We start from the raw sequence: 26,526 nt of genomic DNA, 5'->3' as shown, positions 1-26,526 counted from the left end.
GTTAAAATTTTTTCACACTTCGAAATATGTTTTGTTGGTAGAGGGAGCATACGCACCCGGGAGCCGAATTGAATTTCCGGTGGTCAGCTATTTATAGGATGTACATCCTATTAAAAGTGAATATACATCCTACATGATGTAATAATATGTATAAGGATATACATCCTACATGATGTAATAATATGAAAATGTACATCCTAAGCATACACAAATTGTACATGCTACCCAAAATATACATCTACACAAAAATATGATGTACATTTGCAAAGACAAAACCTAGTTGAATGGCGATGGGATGGAGGCGGTGGCGCCGTGGCGGCGGCGGGTTCAGTTTGCTGTATGGTATGGTTTGGCTGTGCGACTTCCGGGTGACCAAGATCTAAAACCTTTACTACAGCTAATGACAACCAACTTTAGTGTGAGTGATCAAGAAGCAGCAAATGGGAGTGCTACCCCCTCCCCTGTTTGTGCTCCACTTGCGCTATCACCCCTGCTTTCAATCACATTTGATCATATCCAGCAACGTTCGAGCATGAAGAACTGTACTAGGAACGAAATGTTACTGTACTAGATTCAGAAATACAAGTACTACTCCCTCCGTTCTCTAATTTTTTCCTAAAACCAAACAAGGTAGTTCAAGGCTTCAATACCACACGCAGATATACATCATAAGTATAAAGGATATACATCCTACAATTGGGAATATATATTTTGCAGATGAATATACACTGGAAGAACATACAGTTAAAAATATACATTACATGCATGAAAAATATACATCCTATGCCATGCAACAACAAAAATTAACAAATGCAGAGAAGTACTTAGCTACAAGGTTTTATACATGCTACATGAAACACATGAGTGCAAAATCACAAAAACCTATCAAACCTACAAACTAGATCTACAACATATGAATCTAGTAGCTAGTCTGCCATATGAATGTCAAAATTATTTGAATACAACCTGAACAAAAACTGAATTAAAAGCTGAGCAATATACTCTGAAGATTATTCGTTCACATAATCAACAACAAAAAAACGAAACAAAGTACGGACACACACGGATAGCATGTATGAAGCATTGCAGAAAAACAACTTGAATCAACAATTCATGGGTGGGGAAACTAACAGTATAATCAAAAGTTCGTGGGTGGGGGAACTAGAACGGACTCACGGGCGACATGAATTTCTACCCTAGCCAGGGATGGGGGATGTACCTCCACCGCAAAAAAACCGAGCGCGCATCACAGGAAAAACGCAAAATCGTCCAAATCGGAAACATGAGATGCTCAAATGCGCCGAATCGAAGCACTCACCAGCACTTGACGAAGAACACCGACGAGAAGCAGACGCAGAATCCAGAGATCTGGCACACGACACCAAATCCAACCTAACACCACCTCGAATGCACCGAAATCGGGCGAGGACGAGCCGATCCACTGGTTCCCACCACCGATTCCGCTCTCCCCTAGTGCCCCATGCTACATGAGACCTCGCAGACGGCTTCCCGGAGACCAACTCGTCGACGGTGAGGCTCGATTTGGTGTGGGCGACGCGGGGGAGAATGGCGGAGGAGAGAGCGGGACGCGAGCGCGAGCGGAGATAATCACGGGGCGAGGGGGGGATTCGCTTCGGTTACCTGATACGTGTCGGAAAATGCTTCTGGCCGTAGGATGTTAATCGGACGGAGCGGACGGGTGGGCACCGTCTAAGACAAGGCAGTGCTATATCAGTTATTAGAAATTGGGAATTTTAATCGTGCGTTTCACGTTGCACACTTACTTGTATTTTTATAAAAATCATAGTATTTCAAGAAAAATGAAATATACTTTGTTACCTAACACACCATAAATATACCAACACAAATATAGTAAAAAAATGTAATATCAAATGAAGACGAGTTAAAATCGAAATATCCCCGCAACTTTTGTTTTGAAGGCGGCCAGTATGTTTACGTAAACGCAGAACCAAAGACGGATGCAATATACTGAACCACAGTACACCTCGACGCAGTCACCATGGCTGCCGCCGAGCCCGCCGCCGCCAGCTACGATGACGAGCTTCGTAGACGTGAGGCGCTACGGGAGGCCTTCGGAGACTCATCAGAAAGCGACTCCGATGCGCCTCGCGAGGCGGCTAGCTCCCCGCTGGTTGGCCGGGCGGGCCGTGAACGGTGGAGATGGGAGGCCGTACCGGCGGTGAGGGGACTGTGGCTCTGCGCTGACTTCCTTCCCTCCGATGATCAGTTGCGCCTACTTGCTGCGATCCAGCGAGGTGAGCCGCGGCCTGTCGCCTCCCTTCTTCCTCTGGCCATCTCTTATCTGCTTATTTTACCAGAGCCATCAAATCACAGACGAAATTTGGGTCTAGCTTGTTATTTTGCTTTAATGAATTCTAAGTATCGATGAGATGATTCAAAATGTCGATGTCCCCATTTGTGTTATTTGCAGAAGGATGGTTTAGTGATGCAAGCAACCAAGTAAGTTATTTTCCCCTCGATTGTTTCAGTATCTAACAAATGTGCTAGCTTGTACACTAGAGTTCCTACTAGTGTTCACTTTTGTCTTGTACAAGTTCTTTGAAAGTAGTGGGGATCTGCTGTCTGTCATCAAATTACAGGAACTTACATGCTCATAAGCTGAATATCGAGTTTTGTTTTCAAATTTTTCCTGTTTAGGCAATGAGATTTGGTGATCTCCCTCCATGGGCTGTCGAACTTTCTGCGCTGGTTCGGGAATGTATTTGCATTGGTGATGTTGATGTTGGCATCCGCCCAGGATGGACGAACGAGGATGAAGATGCATGTCCTTTGCCATCAGATTTGCTGTGGAGGGAACCGCTTTTTGATCAACTGATTGCAAACAGATACAAGCCAGGTGAGGTGCGAACTATTATTCTTCTCAACAAATTTGGAGCCCTATGTTCAACATAAAGCATACAAAACAGTGCTATAATTCAAACCCACAACACAACTATACAAGTAAAATAGCTGGATCACTTTTTAAATTTCTATGATCTGTTATGACCAAACTCATTTTACAATCTAGGGTATCTGTGCTCATGTTGATCTGATGCGCTTCGATGACGGGATTGCAATAGTCTCTCTTGAGTCCGCCTGCGTGATGAACTTCAGTCGAGAATGCGCTGCCTATGATACACAGAATACACAGAAGCACGGGGAGAGTGAATCGACCAATGTCCCCGTCTACCTGAACCCAGGTTCACTTGTAGTACTGTCAGGCGATGCACGGTATCACTGGAAGCACGAGATAAACCGCAAGCCAGGTGCTCAGCTCTGGAATGGGAGAGAGCTTGAACAGCATAGAAGAACTTCAGTTACTCTGAGGAAACTTAAGGCTTCTCCCAACTAAAGTTGGCAGGGTTAACATTTGTTGCAAAATGTTAGTGTTTTGGCAATGTTACACTGATTATTTTTGCTAAAGATGACCAGCTCGATGTTTTTGTCATGTGAATACAATGTTCCGGTATTTGAAACACACTGTAGACTATTCCGAAATTATGAGAGTAAGAATTTATTTTCTTTGTGGAGGCACTTCATCTTGGTTGCCTACAGAAAAGGAAGAGGTGTAATGAGGACCAGATTGTAATACTTGCATACACCAATTCTCCTAGTATTGACATCAGTTGTTGATGTTCATTTTCCCTTCTCAGTTGATCATGGTATTTGCATCTACCCTAGCTAGATTTTGTTTTTCAAACACAAACTGGATAGAAATGGCATCAATTCCATATTAATTGTTGGATAGTGAAGTGGTGATGGCCCTGTAACTTAGTCAGACAAAAAGGCAGTCCTGTTTGTTGGGTCTACAAAAAAGCATGTTTTTTGCGCCTTTTTGCATCCATTTCTACCAACTGCAAATCAATAGTGATGATGCACATGGTTTTTTCTTTACCACCACAGGTCGCCATTGAGTGTTACGGGTAGCAGGCGCAGGCAATAGAGAAGTGGTGCGACATTAGCATATCACTACAAAACAACTAACTGGTCTACCATCCCCACCAGCTCAGGATCATCCGATCAGGGGACTCTTCATGCATGTTCAGGGTTCGGCAGCAGCATTGCCATACTGCTCGATGTACACCTCCTTGAGAAAGGGCAAGGCTATCAGCATCACAATGAAGTAGGGACTCGTGATGACCACAACCGCTAGTGCTGGCCACAGCGGTAAGTAATTGAACGCCCAGAGCACGATGTAGACATAGCCAGCAAGCGTCAGTACAAAGAACTGGTTCTACAAGATATAAAAATGAACTAGCGTCAGAATATGTTATACAGATAGCAAACAAATATTCAGGAAGAATTTGATGGCATAGTTGACAAGGTGCTTAGTTGCTAGATGTTGGCATGTCTAGTGTAGTAGTCCCAATTTCATTTCCCAGCCAAAATCCACCTTCTCTATAGGGCTTTGATTGATGGGAAATGACATCTACCTATGAAATTCTGTAGTCCCCAATCAATTTCATGAATTCGAGTTCACCAATGCATGTACATTGTGCGCCTTTCAATGGCATCTTTCTTTTGTTGTTCCTAATCAATCAATGTACTTGGTATTAATACCTCTGTTCCATAATATTGTACTTCAGTTTACACTTAGATAATTTGGTTCCCTGAAATTATCATCATCTGAGTCACCACAGATTACACACTAACCTAATATTGGAATCCAAAAAAATGTGCACCTTGGCAAAACATTGTTGCAATTTTCAGTCAGTCTTATAAATTTTCAAGCAAGTAGTACTAATTCAGATCTCCATCTGAGTTTCAGTTTTCTCTCAGGTGTAAATCAATTCCTTAAATTCAATATGACAAAGATTAATATTACTGTACATTGATCATTCATGGCATGTGTGGCAGTTTCAGATGAAGCTTCAGATGAATCTGCCGAGCGCAGATTCAGTAATCCCTGTGCCTACTCATAGGACCCGACTAAGAGGACACCACGGCAGCGCAGAATCAGCGAATGCACCCGAAATCAAACTATCAGGACTGTGTTTTGTAAAGAAACAGAAAAATGCAGTGGCCGGCGGCAGCAACACGTCCAGACTCCAGACCGAGCATACATATAGCACAGTCAATGTGTCTGCTCCTGGGCATCTACATACACTTAACAGTTAACACTTCACAAACATACACCTTCGCTCGCAAACCTGAGCCCCGAGTTATTGCAGTCCATAGAAATGCGAAAATTTAGCAATCGGCTTATCGCAAGTTTGATTTTTCAAAAAAAAAAAAAGAACGACCAAGATTCTTCCTCTCCAATAATTCATTGTAGTAACTTAAATTCCAATTTCCCACCGTGTCCACCGCATCGCTCAAATTTCTCTCGCACACAAAGTTTTCTGCACTTGGAACCTTTCAAGAACTTCCAAAAGTACAGAACTTCCGAAAGTCAGAGGTAATAAATAACGATAGGATCGCATGTACTCCAGTACAGAAGCGAGGTTTTTGCCCCAAAGTTCCTCCCAGGTTGCAGGAGGAGCGAGCGAGATCAGACGAGGAGCAAGGCTGTAAGGCAGAGAACTGAACGCGATGGGGGAGAAGGATGCTCTTACAAAGATGTACTTGATCAGCGGACCCAGCAGGCTCCTCCGGAGCCGCGCCTCCGGAGCCGCGCCTCCTCCGCCGTGCCGCCCTTCGCGACGAGGGACTGCTTCTCTTCCACCGTGACACCCTTCTCGGCGAGGGACAACGGCGACTCCTCCGCTGCCCGGTCGCCCGCCGGCTCCTTCACGACCATCTCTGATTGCTAGCGGGATGCGACAACCCTGCCGCCGCTCATGTCCACTCCCCACCGGCCCTTACGCTCTGGAGAGTGTACTGTGGAGAATTGCGAAGAAGGTGGCGTCCAAGAGGTAGGAGCAGGGCCCCTATTTAGCGGGCTGTGCAGCCCACGCTGAGATTTAGTATTTAGCAGCCTGGTCTGCCTTATCCACAGCCCGAGTTGAGGCCTGTCAGACGCCATGGCTGCCCAACCAACAGGAGAGTAGAAAATGGCCAGATTTTTGGACCTATTGCTGCCACTCCAATGCAAGACAAGAAGATTTGCTGCTGGCACTCAAACGCAAGACAAGATCCCTAAAAATACTCCGTATGCTCGATAAAAAAATTCTTGCTAAAAAGAACAAAAGAAGAAAACAAAATATATTGGGCTAGCTAAGGGGGTCTTCAGATGTGCGCCTATCGCAGTTTATGTCTTTCCTCTCAGAGTTCTCTACAGGTAAATGAGAACACACGGTGATAACTCAAGCGAAACTCAAAGCCGTTGGAGTGAACCGTGTTCAAGAAGGTGATGTGCGCCATGGATTTACGAGGCTAATGATGCTAAAAAAATTTAGACCCAAATATGGCGCGTCAATTTAGAGAGCGACCCACTGGGTGTTCGCCACACATGCCAATGTCGGAGAGAACGTTGCCATCCTTACCGTGGGTTCCAGGATCCAAAGGCCAACGTTGCATTGCGCAAGTTTACAAAAAATTTAAACTTTGTCCCAATATAAATCCCTTTTTTGGCCGACCTTAATATTACTTTGTGTGGGAGGAGGCAATGTTGGGCTTCAGTTGGTGTGTCTCTCAAAAGTCATTGTGCGGTATTTTTGTTTTGTGTTAGCTAGTACTACCTACATCCCAAAGCATAAGGTTTATATTATTTTTAGAAATTTAAACTATGTTAAGTTTAACTAAGTTTTTACCAAAAATCATTAACATGTCAAATATAAAATCAATATTATTAGATAGATAATAAAATATATTTTCATATGGTATCTACAAAATATCATATTTATTGATAGATTTTTCTAAAATTTTAATTAAACTTTACTTGGTTTAACTTTTCAAAAAAAACATAAGCCTTAAGTTTTGGAATGGAGGTAGTAGTACTTTAGGGGTGGTTCCTATGTTCATGTTGGGTTTTGTATTCACCATTAATATATGAAAATGCTTGAAATCAGCCGCCCGTTCTGGCGCTAGCGATCGGTCGCTGCCTCGCGCAGACGTTTTCCACTCTGCATGTCGCGCGCGCAAAGGCGTGCTTTCCCACGCCCGCCGCGCTACTAGCTTGTTTCCGATCATCGCGTGTGTGGCCATCCTGAATTGCTCATACGGAGCGTTGGACATGTGAGGCATGTAGTACTAGTAAGCTAGCCATTACTATGAAAAGGCTTACCGCCGGCACATTGAAAAGGCTTACCGCCGGCACTTTCGGATTCGCCGGCGATCACCTCGCCGGTGGTAATGGCTTATCCCCGGCGTCTTCTATTTCGCCGGTGGTAAATCCAACTTACCGCCGGCACCTTCTCCAATTCGCCGGCGTATTTGTTACCGCCGGCGCCTAGCATATTCGCCGGGGTAACGATATGTATCACCGGCACTTACGTTCTCGCCAGGGGTAGAGCTACAAATTCGCCAGGGGTAATAATAACATGAGCCAAAAAAAATGTCGAATTACACTGTATATACACCAGAATACACAATATATACACAAAATATACAATATACACAAAATATACATGGAAATACCAGAATGACAGCAAGATACACACTCAGTAACACAACAGATATAGAAAGTACCCAAATGTTCATTACATGCATGTATCAATAACACAAGTGTAGAAAGTCGACTATATGGTTCAAACTTCGTCCGCGGCTAGCTAGCTTTTGGCTGCCCGCTAGCTGCCCTGCCCACCAGGCTTCTCGCTGCTCCGCTGTCTGCCGGCCAGCCTACTTGCTGAATCGCCGCCGGCCAGCTCCTCATGCATGCTCGGACTCCGAAGCCGAGCTCCCTACACATGGAAGTATCATTATTGTTTGTTTAGTTTAACCGAATAGAAAAATCACATGAAAGAATTACATGAGTTAGAACTAAGCAACAACAAGAAGGGTACGCACAGTAGTCATATGAGCCACAGGGGCAAAAGTCTCATCATAGTCACGACCGTACTCCTGCTGAAAACCACGAGCCACAAGACGCGCTTTATAGCGCTCAAGAGATCCATCAGAGCGAGTCTTAATTTTATAGACCCACTTACACGTGATAGGACGAACACCAGAAGGGGGAGAAACAAGATCCCAAGTGCCGGTGCGCTCAAGCGCAGCGATCTCCTCCGCCATGGCAAGCTGCCATTCGGGATGACGCTCGGCATCCCGATAAGAAGTCGGCTCGGAAACGACGGAGAGACCATACCGACTAGGAGAGTAACGAACCGGAGCACGACGCCGACGAACAGGCCGTGAAGGGGAGGCTCATCTGCGTGAAGACAAGTCATCGAAGAAGAGGAAGAAGGGACAAGTATCGGAAGGAGCCGAAGCCGGAGAACGAGGAGTACTAGGTGGACTAGACGAACGAGAGGATGGCGCCGAAGGGGGCGCATCGAAGTAGGAGGGAGGGGAGGAGGGACAACAGGGGTGCATCCGGAAAAAGAAGAAAAGAAATATCATCCACCGGGTAAGTACCCGAGGTGGGGCGAGGATAGAAGGGACGCGTCTCATCAAACGTGACGTCACGAGAGATGCGCATCCGACGACCAACGGGGTCCCAACAGCGATAGCCCTTATGCTCATCACTGTATCCGAGAAAAACACACTCAACAGACTGAGCGGTCAGTTTGGTGCGTTCGCGAGGAGGCAGAAGGACATAACAGACGCAACCAAATGAACGGAGAGTCGAGTAGTCTGGAGAAGCACCAGAGAGACGCTCGAGAGGAATGCCACCATGTAGAGCAGCGGAAGGCTGAATGTTAATGAGGTGGGCCGATGTAGCAATAGCCTCAGCCCAGAAATGTGGCGGAAGAGAAGAAGCAATCATCATAGCACGGGTGGTCTCAAGAAGATGACGATGCTTACGCTCGGCGACGCCATTTTGAGCATGCGCACCGGGACAAGAAAACTGAGCGAGGGTACCCTCCTTAGCAAGGACACGACGAAGGTGCTGGGAGATATACTCACCAGCAGAATCAGCACGCAACACGCGAATGGGTGAGGAATACTGAGTGCGGACCATGGCCGCAAAACGCTGATAAATAGAGAGCACCTCACTGCGAGAGTGCATGAAAAACACCCAGGTGTACCGTGAAAAATCATCAATGAATAAGATATAGTATCGATGGCCCCCTTTCGAAGCGAAGGGAGCCGGACCCCAAACATCTGAATGAACTAAATCGAATGGTCGCTGAGAGACAGACACACTAATAGGATAGGGAAGCTGAATCTGTTTGCCTAACCTACAACCCCGACAAGGTAACGACCCATCTCCGAAGACGGACCCCGAAGGCCACGATGAACCAAAGACGACAGGCGAGAGTCACAAAGGTGACCAAGACGATGATGCCACTGCTGAAAAGAGCCGGTGACAGAGGCAACAACCGGAGGAGAACCGCGGATGGAGTGGCAGCGGAAGGAACACGAAGCCGCCTAACTCCCAAAGCCCCGGAGACCGACGGCTACGAGGGCCAGCTCCAACCAGGGCATGTGTGCGACGATCCCGAACCGCACAAGACTCAGCCGTCAAGAATGACGCGACAACCGGAATCGGTGAGCCGGCTAGCAGAGAAAAGGTTCATCCGAAGGCGAGGAACATGAGAAACATCGGAGACGAGAGAAAGAGGGAGTAGAAAGGGTGCCCGTACTAGAAACGGGAATAGAGGTACCATCAGCCGTGACAACACGGACAGGAGAAATAAGAGACCGAAGAGCAGCACGGGATAGAAGACTCGGATGTCATATGAAAGGAAGCTCCGTAATCCGGATACCACGGGGACGTACTCGATCGTGTAGAAAGTGGTGGTCGCGCGAGTGCCGGAAGAGCCGGCCACGGAACCGGCAGCCGCCCGGCGAGGAAGAGTCCGGAGTAGCGAGCGGACCACGAAGACCCCCGAGAATGTCCCGATCGTAGAGTGCAACCGCAGAAGATCCCGAAGAGCCAGCCCGGCCGACGATCCCGGAACCGCCGACGTAACCGGGATCCCGCCTCCGGCAGGTGGAGGAAGTGTGGCCAACCTTGCCACGAGAGGTGCAATGAGGACGAGGGCGGAGACTCGGACCGCGAGGCTGCCGACGTAAACCGGAATCCCAAGCATCAAGCGAGGCAGTGGAAGTTGCGCTATCTCATGCGCAGAGAGGGCGCGACCGGAGAGGTCGAAGTACAATCGAGTGCCGACGAGGAGCGATCATCCACACGCACGGAGGCCACCAAAGGGGGTGACGGAGAGCAACACGCCGATGAAGACAGAGTCGGCAAAGCGCGGTCATAACCACGTGAAGAGGCCGCGAAAGTCGATGTAGAGCGGCATGCCGACGCAGACGGAGTCGACGAAGCGCGGCCATAACCGCGGGAAGAGGCCGCGAAAGTCGATGTAGAGCGGCAGGCCGATATAGAGGAAGTCGGCGAAGCGCGGCGGAGCCGCGTGAAGAGGCCGCAAAAGTCGATGTAGAGCGGCAGGCCGACATAGACGAAGTCGGCGTAGCACGGCCAGAGCCGCGGGAAGAGGCCGCGAAAGTCGGTGAAGAGCGGCGAGCCGACGTAGACGGAGTCAGAGTCGCGTGAAGAATAGCTAGCAGTCATGCACGGAGGCAGCGGACAAATACCAAGTACCGAAGGTGGGCCCAAAAAAGGGGCGGGATCAGCGGAAGACATAGCTTTTTTTTCTTTTTTTTTTTTTTTTTTTTTTGCTTTTTTTTTTTTTTTTGTGTAGATCGAAGTCAACTCAGCCACGCGCAAGGAGATCAATCTTCTAATCCACGCGCGGGCCGATCAGCAGGCGCAGCACTACAGGGAAGATCAATCAGGGGAGAACGTCCAGGGAAAATCAACCAGGGAAGATCAGCCAGCACGGGAGATCAGCCAGCACGTAGCGCAGCACCGGATCGGCCGGTAGCCAGCACGAAGCGCAGCACCGGATCGGCCGACAACCAGAAGCGGATCGGCCGGCATCGCACGCCCGGGAAGAAGAAAAGGCCGGCGCGGAGCGGATCGGCCGGGGGAGACGGACGGCCTGGGAGACGGCCGGCGAAGATGGCCGGACGGAGAGCGGCGGCCGGCGGACGAAGAGCGGCAACTACGGCCGGGACAACGTACAAACTAGGACCAAGTTTGGCTCTGATACCATGTTAAGTCAATATGCTTGATGTATTACCAGGGGGCCAAAGGCCACAATATATAGTACATGTACAGGTGCAAATATGCAGAAAGCCCCCTAACATATGGGGAAACTACAATATACAGATATATACTCTAACAAGAACTAGTGTTAATGAGAAAAACATGAGCAGTATGAAATGGGCAATTTCATTTCAATTTTCAGTGACTGAAATAATGCAAGAAATTGATAGACTCGGTACTCTAGTGAACATCTCTCAAAACAAAACAAAAATGATAGAATTGGTACTCGGGATTCAACGAACATCTCTCAAAACAGAAAATGATAAAATTGGTACTTGACTAATCAGCTTGTAATACATAAGTCATGCAGTTCATTTTGAACAGCGAAACAACTTTACAAAAAATGAATTCCGGCATCCAGTGCAGTTTACCATAACGAACAATATGCTTGTAATCAAACAACGATGCAAAACAAAAGCACATTCATTTTTATATTATATTAACCAGCTATAAAGTCTTCCTGCATATGAACATATGCTTAGCACAATAATGTATAGTACAGCGAAAAAATAGCATACCTTCTCGAGAAAATTCGAGCATAGCTTCATATTCCAACCTTGCAAACTTATGAACCACTTCTAGTAATGTCTCAGAAACAATAGAAGCAAATCTTTAACATTGCCAATGACATGCCCGGAGAGGTATTATAAGAGAACCTGCAATAAATTTTCTCATACTGAAATGAACTTGGTTCGAAGAACATACACAACTTTGGAATATCTAACTAAAGGGCAACCCTAGGTAGCGGTCGCGCGCGAGATCTGTTCCGAGCGGTCACTTCCGCGTTTCCAGAAGAGGAAATTCAATGATCCTCCACGTTTCCATTTTCGGAAAGTCCGGGACGGGCTGGAAAAATAAATAGGTCGAGCAAGGGAATCGAACACGCGCCCCTCAGGAGCCCCAGCGAAACTGTCGACCATGCTTACCAGCTGACCTACGTGAGTAACATGTCATAAACATAGACTTACCATATTTGTACTAGTATAATCAACAATACAGTAGCACCACAGAACTCGTTATAGATCAGAAAAAACATAGCAAGCAAACCGAAGTTAAATCAGAAAATTTTTGATTAGTTTTACAAATCCCTGTCAAATGCACTATGATGCATGCAAAGTTTCACTAAAATATTTTGGGGACATTTTAGCTCACAGTTTATCAACCCCTCTTCCAATTATTTACCAACGGTAAATGTTAAAAATTATCGACCCAAATAGGTGATTATATTTATATATTTTTGGAACGATTTTAGCTCTCAAACTTATCAACCCATCTACCCGTTATTTATCAATGGTAATGTGAAAAGTTATCGACCCAACAACGTAATTTTATTTAGAATATTTTTTGGACTTCTTTATTTCTCAAATTTATCAATGCATCTGCATGTAATTTATCAACGGTAAATGTATAAAATTATCGATCTAAAAAACTAATTTCACTTAGAATAATTTGAGAACATTTTTAACTCTCAATTTATAAACCTCTCTACCCATTATTTATCAACGGTAAATGTGAAAAGTTATCGACCCAAAAAGACTAATTTTGTTTAGAATATTTTTGGGAACATTATTAGCTCACAATTTATCAACCTCTTTGTTCGTTATTTAGCAATGGTAAATGTGAAGAGTTATCAACCCGAAAATTTAATTTTATTTAGAATATTTTAGAAATATTTTAGCACACAATTTATCAACCCCTCCGCTTGTCATTTATCAGTGCTAAATTTGAAAAGTTATCGACCCGAAAACCTAATTTTATTTAGAATATTTTGGGGAAATTTTTAGCTCACAATTTATCAAACCATTTGTCAGTTATTTATCAACAGTAATTATGAAAAATTATCGACTCGAAAACACTAATTATATTTAGAACATTTTTTGGTCATTTTTAGCTCTCAAATTTATCAACCCTTCCACCCGTTATTTATCAACGATAAATGTGAAAAATTATCAACCCAAAAAGTAGTAGTTCATTTGAGTTGAAAGTAGTAGTTTATTTAAGTTGCAAGTGGTAGTTTATTTGAGTTGCAAGTGATTTCCCACCCGTTATTCTCCCCATAAAATCCACTGGCCCAAAATAGGGAATTATAAAATTCGATCCAAAGGAACATGAATTAGTGTACGAAATAACATAAAAGGGAATTGTTAAAAGAAAATAGTTAAAAGGGAATTGGAAAAAATTAACGAAATTATTGCTTAACGGATTTAATGCGAATCGTAATTAATGACGCGTGGAAAATTCGAGATTAACTACTGCTAGCGATATAAAAGGAAGATCCTTGCGGTATTAGGCATACCCATGATTAACGTTAATGGGCGAAATTATTTCTTAACGAAATTAATGCGAAACGGAATTAATGGCGCGTGAAAAATTCGAGATTTACTACTGCTAGTGAAAGAAAAGGAAAGGTCCGTGCGGCATTTGGGCACTAAAACGCGTGGAGTTAATGCCACGGAATTAATAATTGCTAAACGACAAAAACGGAAGCAGCATGCGACCACCAAACTCAACCGCTCGAGCGATCGAACGCGTTAAAGGGAATTCGCTAACTAAACCGGCTATGCAAAAATAATCTCTGATTAGAACACAAGCAGCTAGGCTGTCATAAATTGGAATATGAACTGCTCTAGTGAGTGGACAAAGATTTACATATGAGGCACAAAATAGTACCTTTGCTTCAGTTGTAGGTAAAATATATGTATAGGAAGCAAAGTAGAGTCAGAATAAATAACATCTTCCATTGTGCTGAAGCGAATATCAGCGATGTCATATGCTCTACAAAATTGACAAACCAAAGTACGAGCAATATCAAACAGAGAATTGAAAAGTGCATAGTAATACTACTGTCCCTTGCATTTTAGTTCCTTTATCAAACAAACCGATACATGTGCCTGAACAAATGATGAACAAATGATCACCATAGAGTGAAACATGTGCCACTAAAAGTTTATCGCACGATCTTAGAAGAGTTCATTTGGTACTGGCGAAACAATAAAGAACATTGGAACTAAAGCTTTGGCCTATCAATTAGAAAATAGAAATATGATGCATTATCAAATAAAACAAAAACCTTTTCTTATTCATACCATAACATACCTGCTCTGTTCCAAACCGGTGCTTGTATTTCTGAACAATTTCTAGGTATCGCATACAGTATACAAACCATAGAAATTTAGCCATACTAAAACCTATGTTGAAATGCGAGAGGAAAGCACAATTGTATGTAGTCAAGATTTTGTGTTCTCTTTCCTACAGCTGCTACAAAAGTGCAAATGCCAAGACAAATAGAGCCATTTGAAAAGTACTTTAAGTGTATATGCGATGTGTTCAGATTTTTCAATTTTGACACCACTCAACCCATCCATCCATTCGGTAGCAACCAAATATACACCAAAGCTGATGCTGCCTGCCCAATTGAGCTAAGTTCCAGAGCACAGGAGTTGCACAGGGAGCACCTAGCGTTAACCGCCCCAACAACAAGGTCCCCGGCTCCAAAAGTGCGCACGCACGCGCGGGCTTCGCAGATCGGAACGCGATTCCTTTCTTGAACAAGCTAGAGACGTAGAGGATCGATGTTGTTTAGGCCTACACGCACGGCCTATAGTTGGGTAGGGGGGAATAGTACTTGGAAGACGATCGAGGGACTAGGTAGGTACCAGAAGGCGCTGACGGAGGGGGAGTCGTTGGTGGAGGCCATGATGGCGAGCGCAACGCCGGCCGGCGAAGGCAAACTGCGCGATGCAGAGGCTGAGGCCCCCCCGCCGTGGCGGGCATCCCGGGCAGGTCCTTCATGAGCACACCCGTAGGCTGCCCCACCGGATCCGTCGGCGGCGGCGCCTCCACCGGGTGCACCGCCGGCCTGCTCGCGAACATCGCCGACGTAACGGGCTCGGCTCCCTTGGTTTTTCCCCACGGACGAGCGCTCGCCTCCTTCTCCCTCGCCGGCGCGGGATGGGTGGGTGGGGCGGAGGATTTCTTGGGTGCTAGGGGGATTTGGGAGAAGGGGATCGCGAGGAGACGAGTCTCATGTGCGGCTGGCAGAAGGGATAAGATGAGGGAGAAAGCCAAAAGGGCTAATACCCCCGGCGAAATCGAAACCTGGAGGCCGGCGGTAAGTGCAGCCCGGGTGACCCACCTTGCCTCCCATTATCCCCGGCGTCTATGTTCTCTAGTGGCCAGCGGTAAGGCCCATTACCCCCGGCGCTATTGGGTCGAAATCGCCAGCGGTAATGTGAGGCCCAACGGTGGCACCGCAGCCCATTTTATCGCCAGCGCCTACGTACCGTAATCGCCGGCGGTAATGCATGTACCCCCGGCGACTTCCGTTCAACCTTGCCGGCGGTAGGGTTAGGCGACCCTGGAAGGTCTTACCGCCGGCATCTTTAAATCGTACTCGCCGGCGGTAAAGAGTGCGGCTATAAGCCTTTTCCTAGTAGTGAGCTATAGATGGTTTCCAATGTTGTAGTGTAGACTAGTACAGTACCAACTATACTATAGTAGCTATGAAGGTACTGAGCCAACTACGATATAATATGTGCATAACACACGAATGACAGTGCCAATAACTTTTGACCTCGGTGGACCCAACTTTATCATCGATGAATCCATGGAGCTCACGCGTCCCAATGCATGAACATGGTGATCTTCACTAGTGTCGGCAGGGCTCCTGCGACCCATTTTCATGGTGAGCAATGCCGAATCAGCAACATCGAACCACCATGGACGATTGTACTACTAATTTTGTTCGTGGATTTTTTTAATGTTACATGCATGCGCTAAAACTGTAAAAACTTGTATGTGTTTTGTTATGAAATTACACATGAGATGTTGTAATGTGATCTGGCCACTTGATAAAAGTTTTCTTTTCCTTACTTTTTTCGAGGTTTTCTGGCTAGAAAATTATCTATTTTCCCGGATTTTTCGATGTTTACATTTTTCTCCAGATGTTGTGAACACATGATTTCTTTATTGAAATCTGTTAATTTTTGTTGTTGAAATAGTTGGTGATTTTTATTGTAAATAATTTCACAGAATGAATTCTTAATGTTGTAATTGCTATTTTGTGGTAGTCATTGGTGATTATTGATGTAATCGCTGATGATTATTGTTGCAAAGTATTTCGCACGATAAACTCTTAATATTTGTAACTGATATTTATTTTTGTTGTAATCACTCATGATTTTCACTGAAATCGGTGATGATTATTGTTGCAAACGAATCTACTACAAAATATTTCCCTCTATGTACTCCGATTAGTGGAATTGTTACTTCTTTTTGTTGCAACGATCGTTGGTGATTATTGTTGAAATCGGTGGTGATTGTTGTTGTAAATGAATCTATCGGAACAAATTCATACATAAGCACTTTGTTAATATAGAAACATTTCCTCACTAATTTTGAAAGCAATCCGCGACATAAAAATGTTATTTACCTATTTTCTGGAGTACAAGTTTAATTATTTTGTTCAATCGGTGATTTCTTATGTTTTCTAATTTTCAAGCCATCGCTCGGTGTAAATCCCAATATCGTTTTTTCTCGTGTAATTTGTGGATGGAACAATAGCAATTAGACTTTTTTTTACTACAATTGATACTATATCATACTAGGTAGTATTGTACGCATGGTACTTCTATATGATACTATATATTCTGACAAATCTGAGAAATGTCACGGACCAACTTGGCTAACTGTAGCACATGGTCTATACGTACGTCCCTCACACACAAGTCAGCAACAACTCCGAATGGGAACCACTTAGCTGATCTCTCTCCTGACTCAATGCAGTAAAAGAAAGCGACGTGGGATGATTTTTGAACCGTGGGATGCTAATCTAACCGAACGTGAAGCAACCGATTTTGGTCCGTGGATCAGGCGACCAACGCCTATCACGTGCCTTAATATATAGTAGTTCAGGGGTAACCATTTACGTAAGCCCTAGCCGCCTGACTGTTATCCACCTAAGAGTCTATCCAAATATACAATATTTGTGTAGAAAAATAAAGATCCATACTTAAACCTGCTGGATACGGGCAACCCTAGCTGGCGGTCGACCGCCTGGGCGGTCAGCTTCAGACCAAAAAATTCCATTTTTGGTAATATTTGAAATTTCTATTTACGGTAAAATTTCTTTTTTAGCAAAAAATATTCTGACCAAATTTGCTATATAAGGAAAGTTCTGCATGCAAGCACTAGCCCTGATGTCAGCGGAATCTTTTCCAAATTTGAATATTTAAAATATTTTAACTTCCAAATGGCAACTCCAATTTAAGATTCGTTTTCACCAATAAATCCGTTCGACGAGATCTTCAAAACTAGCACCCATGTCGATAATTTTTTTTCGGGCTAAAAGTTCTTAACCCTAAAATACAGAATTTATCAACCATAAATTTAAAAACTTACAAACCCAAAAAGTTAATTTCACATAAAATACGTTGAGAATTTTTTTAGCTCACATGTTATCAACACTTGTATTTTTTTTGTTGCCATTTTTCCAATTCAAAATTGCAAAATATTAAAGAAATTGCATGTAGTCACTACAAGACAAAAAAAAGCTAACATGAGCGAGAATATTTCTGAATTCAAAAATTCAAAATGTTTTATCTCATAAACGACAACTCCGATCTAAAATCTGTTTTCACTTATCAATCGATCTCGACAAGATCTTTAAAACTAGCACCCATGTTGATATGTTTCGATAACTTTTTTTGAATAAAAGTAATCAACCCTCAAATACGTTATTTATCAACTGTAAATTTAAAAGTTACCAATCCAAAAAGGTAATTTAATATGAAATATTTCAAATATTTTATTAGCTCACTAATTATCAACATGGGTATTTGGGAATTTTTTCTACGGTAAATATAAATAACTACCAACCCAAGAAAGTTAATTTCATTTAGAATATTCTAGAAATTATTTTTTATCTTACAAGCTATTAACCCCGTGCCCCGTTATTTATCAATGGTAAATATTAATAACTAACAACCTTAAAAGATAATTTCATTTAGAATATTTTAATGACTCTTTTTTAGTTACAACAAACCCGGTGCCCCGTTATCTATCAACGATAAATATAAATAACTACCAACACTAAAAAGTTAATTTCATTTAGAATATTTTAGCGACTATTTTTAGTTTACAAGATATCAACTCGGTGCCCCGTTATTTATCAACGGTAAAAATAAATAACTATCAACCCTAAAAAGTTAATTTCATTTAGAATATTTTAGCGACTATTTTTTAGTTTACAAGCTATCAACCTAGTACCCCCGTTATTTATCAACGGTAAATATAAATAACTATCAACCCTAAAAAGTATTTCATTTAGAATATTTTAGCGACTCTTTTTTAGTTTACAAGCTATCAATCTGGTGGTCTGTTATTTATCAACAATAAATATAAATAACTACAAACCCTAAAAGCATATCATTTAGAATATTTTAGCGACTCTTTTTCAGTTTACAAACTATCAACCCGGTTGATGAGGCGGTTCCTTGGCAATGCCCACCATGAGGGGCTTGGGTTTTAGAGAAAGGTGACAGAAGTTCCGGGAGCGAGGAGGTAAACGACGTACCCAGGTTCACGTCCCCGCGGTGGAGGATCGCTACGTCCTACTAGCAATCCAGTATATGAAAATATGCGTACAGGGGGCCGCCATAGGCGGAGTTGTTATATCTAGTCTAGTTCTAATTTGCGGGTTGTGGTGTCTAGGCGTGTCGCCTCTAAGATTTATGTTTATGAATATGTCCCCTAAGGTGTGCCCCTGCCTGGCTTTATATATCAGCCAAGCTAGGATTTACAAGAGTCCTAGTAGGATTTGTATTGGAGTTTTCTTTCATATAATTCAAGTTGATTTTTCTTGTGGGTCCAGCTTCTTGAGTCTTTGTGCTGGTCCAGCTTCATAGTCTGCACTGGGTGTTGTGAGTATACTTCATGGGTGTACCATTGACAGTGCCTAGATCCGGCAAGCCCGGGTGGCCCATAGATGGTGATGTGGCATGTGGCCCATCGGGTGGCCCAGTTGATGTTGATCCTGAAGGATAAAGTCCAGCCCAGGATAGGGAAGCCGGATCCCAACCGAACTTCGGAGGAAGCCGGATCCGTGGAGGCCCATATGGATCCCGGATCCAGTACGACGTAGATAGGAAGGCGGATCCTTGACGTACACGGCAAGATATTGTACCGTAGTTAGGCAACCTGTAATCCGGCTAGGACTCTCCGTAGAAACCCTAGATCCGGGCGCCTATATAAGCCGGATCCAGGGAGCCCTGAGGGGGGATCTCGAGCTAGAAGCGAGACAACCACAACTCATTGTAACAACGCGAAAGCGCCCAGATAATTCCAGACAAGCAGCAGAGAGGCCCCGTCATCGTGCGGGTGTTCCGAAGCTGGGTAAATCGCGTACCACCGTCCCGTGTGCACTCCGCCCTATGGCCCCTACCTCTTCTCCCCTCGTGAGGATCCCTCCTCCGAGGCACCGTCGAATAGGCAACGACGCTTGGCGCCCACCGTGGGGCCAGCGGCGTCCGGAGGCCGGAACCGGGAGGGTTCCGCCATGGGAAGCTACGACGACACCATCGCTGTGGGGCGCGTCCTTTACGCCGGAAACCTTCCGATCGTCCCTCCGGACGAGTGCTGGATTCCAGCCAAGACAAACCCCGTCAAGCTCTCCATCGTCCCAGTCGGCGGCATACACATCTTCATCGGCGAAACCGTCGATTCCGACGGAAACGCTCTGGTAAGTAGCGCTGACGCGACCGCCGCTGAGCAGGACGCAGTCGCGAAGATCCGATCTGAGATGCGGGAGCTTCCTGAGGAAGATTCCGCCTTAGATCTGAAAAATTTAAAACCCACCCAATCCGCCCCTGAGCAGGAAATAAAGGTGGAAGACCAATGCAGATCCGCCTGGGTCTCCCAGGTGTTAGAGAAGCAAAGGTGTCACTTCGTACACTTCTTAGCCCATACCGCAGGAGCCGCCCCTCAAGAAGTCGGAGCAGGCCCCATGCAGGTTGAGGAACCGGAAAATAACGCTGCTCCGGATCAGCAGGAGGCTGTCGGAGAAAGCAGTGCTCCGGGTGAAGAATCGATCCTGGGTAACCTAAGCCCAATTTCCGGGGATGCCCCCTCCATGGATACTGAAGAGTTCGATCGCAAGGTGAAGGAATACGGATACGGTGATCAGTCTGAAGTTGAATCCGCCCAGCCTAAACAGGTTCTCGCAACCTTGGAGGCGCTGGATCAACGGGAATTAGAGGATGAAAACACCCACTCCGACCCACAGCCATCCAATGCAGGATCTCCGCTATCGCGGGAACGACCGCAGAAGGAAGTCCTGTCCCCAGAAGAACTGGTTGAACAGGCAGGCATGGAGGCAATCGCACACTTGGATATCCTCAACAAACCCATAACCCCCAAAGACGCAGCAAATGCGGAAGCCCTAGAAGCCAAAAGGCAGGAGATGCTGGCCACAGCCAAAAAGTTTGCCACCACCGCAGTAGCAATGCTTGAAGAGAGGAAGGAGGCTGCGAACTTTGTAGACAACTTTCTCCAACGAGAACGTCAGGTGGACGAGTCGCTGGCAAAGGTCAAGCAACTCCGGAAGCATTGGGAGGACAAGATCACTGAGGCTCAGCAGGAGGCTGATAGGATCAGGCGAGAAGCTGTAACTCCCCGCAAGATCACCTTCGCAACTCCGACTGAGCAGCAGCCGCTCGCCACTCCAAAGGATAATATGAAGAAGGCTGCAGAGATCTTGAAGAAAAAAACCAAGGATATTGACATCGACTACGTCCGTACGCTCGTGGCTTCAGCAATGAAGCAACAGAGCAAGGCAGATACTTCGTGCAGGTTGGAATCCAACCCGGATCATTGCATCTCTACCGCGCAGAAGGACGCCTACGACAATCGCCATCGCAATGATGAATCGCGAACCGGATCCTCGGAACGCAGAAGGAAAACCAGAGAACACCCAAATCCAATCCCTGTACCATCAAAGACGCCTCCGTCAGATCCGAAAAAGGGAAAGGATGCAATGTAAACTGGAAGGGACAAGTAACGTAACCCCTCACCTCCGCCCAAGGGGTATCCGCGTCCTCCACCTCCTCGCCGTGGTAGTCCATTCAGAAATACCAGACCCCATGGTCCAGGTGGAATCAACATCCGCGACAACGTGCCGCCTCCGAGGAACAGAGAGCGCACGCCGGAACCCCACCGAAGCCGGAACAATGACCGAGAGCCCGAGCCTAGGAGGAGTCGGAACGAGGAGCGTGACCCGGAGCCTCGCAGAAACCGGAACGACGAAGGCAACCAGCACCATGGTGAAGGCAACCATCAAAGCCGGAGTCAACATCGCGAAGGGCGGGGAGAGTCAGAAGGCGGAAGCAAAGGTCGCATCGGCCCCCTCGCAGATCTCCCTCACCACCACCTAGCGGTGGAGGCGGAGGTGGAGGCGGAGGCGGCGGCCGGAGATCTCGCTCTCGCTCAAAATCCCCCCGCCACAGCTCGCGTGACGCGCGGGAACGTCTCAATGAATACAAAACCGACTACATCGGCCCAAAGTGCTTTGGCAGGATGATTCGAGAGGAACCAACGCCAAGGATGAACCTCAAGCTACCCGGAAACCTGAAGACTTATGATGGCACGGAAAGGCCGGATACCTGGATTGAGGATTACTATAATGCAGTGACCTTTGCCGGAGGAACCCCTAACATCGCCTGCCGCATGCTTCAGCTGTACCTTGTAGGTCCAGCCCGGATATGGCTCAGCGACCTCGAGAAGAACTCCATCTTTTGCTGGTTCGGCCTGAAGAACGCCTTCGAAAAACACTTCAGGGGCACCTACAAAAGACCTGCCACAACTAGCGATCTACAGGCCTGTATCCAGAAGAAGGGTGAAACATCAAGGAACTTCCTCACCCGATGGTTAGCAACCAGGAACGAGTGTGAAAATGTTGATCACACCACAGCTATGCACGCCTTTATAGGTGGACTACAGAGAGGAGGATTGTTGCGGCACAAGCTCACCTGCTTGGCTAACGCGAACAAACTGACTTTGGATGACATGATCTCCATTGCCAGCGATAATACTGCCGCCGATGACGACGCAGGCGGAGATCTAGCAGCTACAGCAATTCCCCTGCATCAGCAGAAGAAGAACCGTGATAACGGCAACAGCAGCGGCACTAAGCGGAAAAATCCACCTGATGACCAGAAGAATGGCGGATCCGAGATGGTCGCCATAGCCTTTCAGCGCGGAGGTCAAGGAGGTGGAAGAGGCCGTGGTCGCGGAGGCGGAGCCGGCAGGGGCCAGCAACGTAGTGACGAGGTCACCGCTTCCGGATCTCGCGCTTCCCAAACTTACAAAGAGTATAGAGACATGCCCTGCCTGGCCCATCTGGATCCGGCTACGGGGAAGTCCACTCACACTAAACGCAATTGCAAGTGGGTCAACGATCTGAAAAATGACCCGGAAGCAGGATACAAGCGAGCCCGGAAGCACCGCCCACGCGGCAAAGGAAGCAAGGGCAAGAACAAGGACAAAGAGGAATACAGTTCCGAGGCGATGGATGAGGATGAAGCTTCGCTAGACCTCAAAGAGGGATCCGCAGCTAAACCCAACCCTTTCGGCAAAAAGAGTGTAGGCGCGTACCACACTTTCCTCGGAACCCCAACAGTCCATGCCAGCAAGTCAGCTTTCCGGATCCTGAACGCCACAGTTCCGGCTGTGCCGCAGTATGTCAGGTGGTCGGAAATTCCGTGCACGTTTGATAGGCAGGATCATCCTACCATCGTGCCAAAAGAGTGCTACGCCTTGGTTGTAAGTCCCCGCATCGACGGCTATGACTTCTCCAAGTGCCTCATGGATGGCGGAGCCAGCTTGAACATCATGTACCTGGAGACTCTGGAGCGGATGAACCTCACCAAGGAACAGCTCAAACATAGCACCACTGAATTTCATGGCGTGGTTCCGGGTAAAAAGGCGAATTCCCTCGGCAGCATCAGACTTCCCGTGGCCTTCGGCGACATTAATAATTTCCGCGAAGAGATGATCACGTTTGAGGTCGTGCCTTTCAAGAGCTCCTACCATGTCATCTTCGGCAGGCCCACCTACCACAAGTTTCACGCAAGAGCGTGCTAGATCTACAACAAGTTCAAGATTCCGGGTCCCAATGGTATGATTACCGTATCCGGAGACTACAAAAAGGCTCATGAGTGCGAGTTGGGCGAAGCCGCCTTCGCAGAGTCTGTGATATCTGGAGAGGAGCTGAAAGGCTACAGAGCCGCGGTGGATCCGACAGAGATGCAGACCACCAAGAAGCAGATCTCCGAACAGAAAACTTCGTTCAAGGCCGCGATAGAGACCAAGAAGATCGACTTCAAGAAAGGCGATGCCACTAAGCAGGTCTCGGTCGGAGCCAACATGGACCCCAAATAGGAAGACGCGCTCGTCGAGTTCCTCCGCCTAACATGGACATATTCGCATGGCAGCCTTCTGACATGTCCGGAGTACCTAGGGAACTCGCCGAGCACTACCTCAACATAAATCCGGGGGCTAAACCGGTGAAGCAAGCTATGCGACGCTTTGGAGACAAGAAGCGCCGCGCCATAGGAATGGAATTAGCAAAGTTGCTAGAGGCAGATTTTGTAGTAGAAGTTATCCATACTGATTGGGTCGCAAATCCCGTCCTTGTACCCAAAAAGAATTCTGAAATACTAAGAATGTGCATCGATTACTCCGGCTTGAATAAGCATTGTCCGAAGGATCCGTTTCCCCTGCCGCGCATTGACCAGGTCATTGATTCGATGGCAGGGGCGGAACTTCTATGTTTTCTTGACGCATATTCCGGGTATCATCAGATCCGGATGAAGAAGTCCGACCAAAAGGCGACCTTGTTCATCACCCCGTTTGGCACTTACTGCTATGTTACCATGCCTTTTGGTTTGAAAAACGCAGGTGCCACCTACCAACGTAAGATGCAGCGGTGCCTGAAGGACCAAATTGGCCGGAATGTACATGCCTATGTCGACGACATCGCGGTCATGACACGGAAAGGATCCGACTTTATCAGCAACCTCACAGAAACCTTTGAGAATCTCCGACGGTACAAGATGATGTTGAATCCGCTGAAGTGCGTCTTTGGCGTTCCAGCCGGAAAACTCCTTGGCTTCATTGTCTCTAACAGGGGCATTGAAGTTAACCCGGAGAAAATCAAGGCAATCATGTGCATCAAAAGGCCAACTTGTCTCAAAGATGTGCAACGACTAACTGGTTGTGTTGCAGCAATCAGCAGGTTTGTTAGCCGTCTTGGCGAGAAGGCGCTACCCCTGTACAAGCTATTGAAGAAGACAGACAAATTTGTCTTGGACGATGCAGCGGATGCAGCAATTCAATGATTGAAGGAAATACTCACCTCCCCACCTATCCTGGCAGCGCCAGAAGAGTCAGAGCCCATGCTCCTTTACCTGGCAGCTAATAACAGAGTCATCAGCCTCATCATTGTGGTGGAGCGACAGGAAGAAGGACACGAGTATGGAGTCCAAAGGCCAGTCTATTACATCAGCGAGGTACTGACGGAATCCAAACAAAGATATCCTCACTTTCAAAAGCTAGCCTATGGAGTGTTCCTAGGTAGTAGGAAGCTGAGGCACTTCCAGGAGCATCCAGTAACAGTAGTGAGCAAAGCTCCGCTGTCAATGATTCTCAATATCGCTGACGCAACAGGACGCACAGCGAAATGGGGCATTGAATTATCCGCCTTCGACATCAACTACAAAGCCAGGACTGCGATCAAGTCTCAGATATTGGCAGATTTTGTCGCAGATTGGACAGAAGCTCCGGAAAAAAATTTGGAGCCGGAACCAGAGACATGGGTTATGCACTTGGATGGATCCAAGCAGCACCAAGGCTTGGGAGCCGGAGTCACCCTGAAGTCCCCTACTGGAGAAGAACTGCAGTACGTTCTGCAGATTCACTTCGAAGCTACAAATAATATGGCGGAATACGAGGCTCTACTACATGGTCTGCGCATCGCTAAGGAAATTGGGATCAAGCACATCATTTGCTGCGGAGATTCCGACCTGGTGGCACAACAAGTACCCGGAACCTGGAACGCCAGAAACTCCGTCATGGCGGCTTACAGAGACGAAGTTGACGAGATCGCCAAATGCTTCCTCGGATACGAAGTGAAGTACGTCAGGAGAGACGATAACGCAGCGGCAGACATGCTGTCCAAGCTCGGGTCTGGCAGGAAACCAATTCCGCCTGGTATTTTCCTGGAGCATCTGCGGATACCCTCGGTGAAGGGCGCTAACCCGGAAAACCCAGATGTGGCAGTATCTCCGGCTAGAGAAGTGATGGCTATCATTCCGGCCTGGACACAGCCTTTCCTGGACTACCTCATCGATCAGAAGTTGCCAGAGGATGAGGTCCTCGCACGACAGATCATTAGGCGAGCAAGATCCTACACAATCGTTGATGGACAGCTCTACAAACGAAGCGCAACAAGAGTTTTTCTCAAATGCGTCTCCAACCAAGATGGTATTGAGATACTCAGAGAGATCCATGCAGGGGACTACGGGCATCATGCCGCCCCCAGGTCACTCGTTGCAAAAGCTTTTCGGCTTGGGTTTTACTGGCTCACAACTAAAGAAGATGCTGACAAGCTGGTAAAGACCTGCCGAGGTTGCCCGTACTACACTACTCAACCAAACGCTCCAGCCCAAGAGCTGAAGACCATCCCTATCACCTGGCCATTTGCGGTCCGGGGGCTCGATATGGTTGGTAAACTAAAGAAATCATTTCCTGGCGGTTTCGAGTACCTCCTGGTCGCTGTTGACAAGTTCAGTAAGTGGATCGAGGCAAAGCCAGTGAGAAAAGCCGATGGTGCTACGACACTAAAATTTGTCTGCAGCCTCGTGACGAGATTCGGCATCCCACACAGCATAATCACAGATAATGGCACAAACTTCGCACAAGGAGAATTGAAGGATTATTGCCATGACGTAGGTATCCGGCTTGACCTCGCATCTGTGGCTCACCCACAATCCAATGGTCAGGTCGAAAGAGCCAATGGCCTCATATTATCCGGAATCAAACCACGTCTTGAAGAACCATTGCGACGCGCAGCCGGAGCTTGGGCGGAGGAGTTAGACTCTGTCTTGTGGAGTTTACGAACTACCCCTAACAGGTCAACCGGATTTACTCCGTTCTTCCTGGTATAAGGATCCGAAGCCGTGCTCCCCTCCGACATCATCCATGATTCACCGCGAGTTTCCGCCTACAATGATGAAACTGCTGACGAGGCCAGACAGCTATCTGTGGACCTGATAGAAGAAGCTCGGAATTTAGCCGAC

General features: G+C 46.5%; 1 protein-coding gene and 1 long non-coding RNA gene across 2 annotated transcripts; one reads left to right on the top strand and one right to left on the bottom strand.

Moving 5' to 3' along the window:
* The first annotated feature begins 2,020 nt into the window (after positions 1 to 2,020).
* Positions 2,021 to 3,497, top strand: LOC124696116 (alkylated DNA repair protein ALKBH8 homolog). Its single transcript, XM_047228891.1, has 4 exons — positions 2,021 to 2,276; positions 2,453 to 2,481; positions 2,680 to 2,883; positions 3,050 to 3,497. The coding sequence occupies exons 1-4, from the start codon at positions 2,021 to 2,023 to the stop codon at positions 3,371 to 3,373; spliced, it is 813 nt and encodes a 270-aa protein (XP_047084847.1). The 3' UTR covers positions 3,374 to 3,497.
* A 4,200-nt stretch (positions 3,498 to 7,697) lies between these two features.
* On the bottom strand, positions 7,698 to 13,915 carry LOC124699044. Its single transcript, XR_007001238.1, has 3 exons — positions 13,847 to 13,915; positions 11,695 to 11,832; positions 7,698 to 7,802 (listed from the first exon to the last, which is right to left on the bottom strand). It is a non-coding gene; the product is annotated as an uncharacterized LOC124699044 (long non-coding RNA).
* Positions 13,916 to 26,526: the final 12,611 nt, after the last annotated feature.

This window comes from Lolium rigidum, chromosome 3 (assembly GCF_022539505.1).
Source record: "Lolium rigidum isolate FL_2022 chromosome 3, APGP_CSIRO_Lrig_0.1, whole genome shotgun sequence".
Lineage (NCBI taxonomy): Eukaryota > Viridiplantae > Streptophyta > Magnoliopsida > Poales > Poaceae > Lolium > Lolium rigidum.
The sequence above is the reverse complement of the archived record's forward strand: the minus strand, read 5'-3'. Positions and strand labels throughout refer to the sequence as shown.

Bases quoted from the DNA above. Each gene is read 5' to 3' on its own strand.
- LOC124696116 (XM_047228891.1), top strand. From the start codon at position 2,021: ATGGCTGCCGCCGAGCCCGCCGCCGCCAGCTACGATGACGAGCTTCGT. The intron at 2,482-2,679 runs GTAAGTTATTTT...TTTCCTGTTTAG, and splicing joins TTAGTGATGCAAGCAACCAA to GCAATGAGATTTGGTGATCT. The intron at 2,884-3,049 runs GTGCGAACTATT...TTTACAATCTAG, and splicing joins ACAGATACAAGCCAGGTGAG to GGTATCTGTGCTCATGTTGA.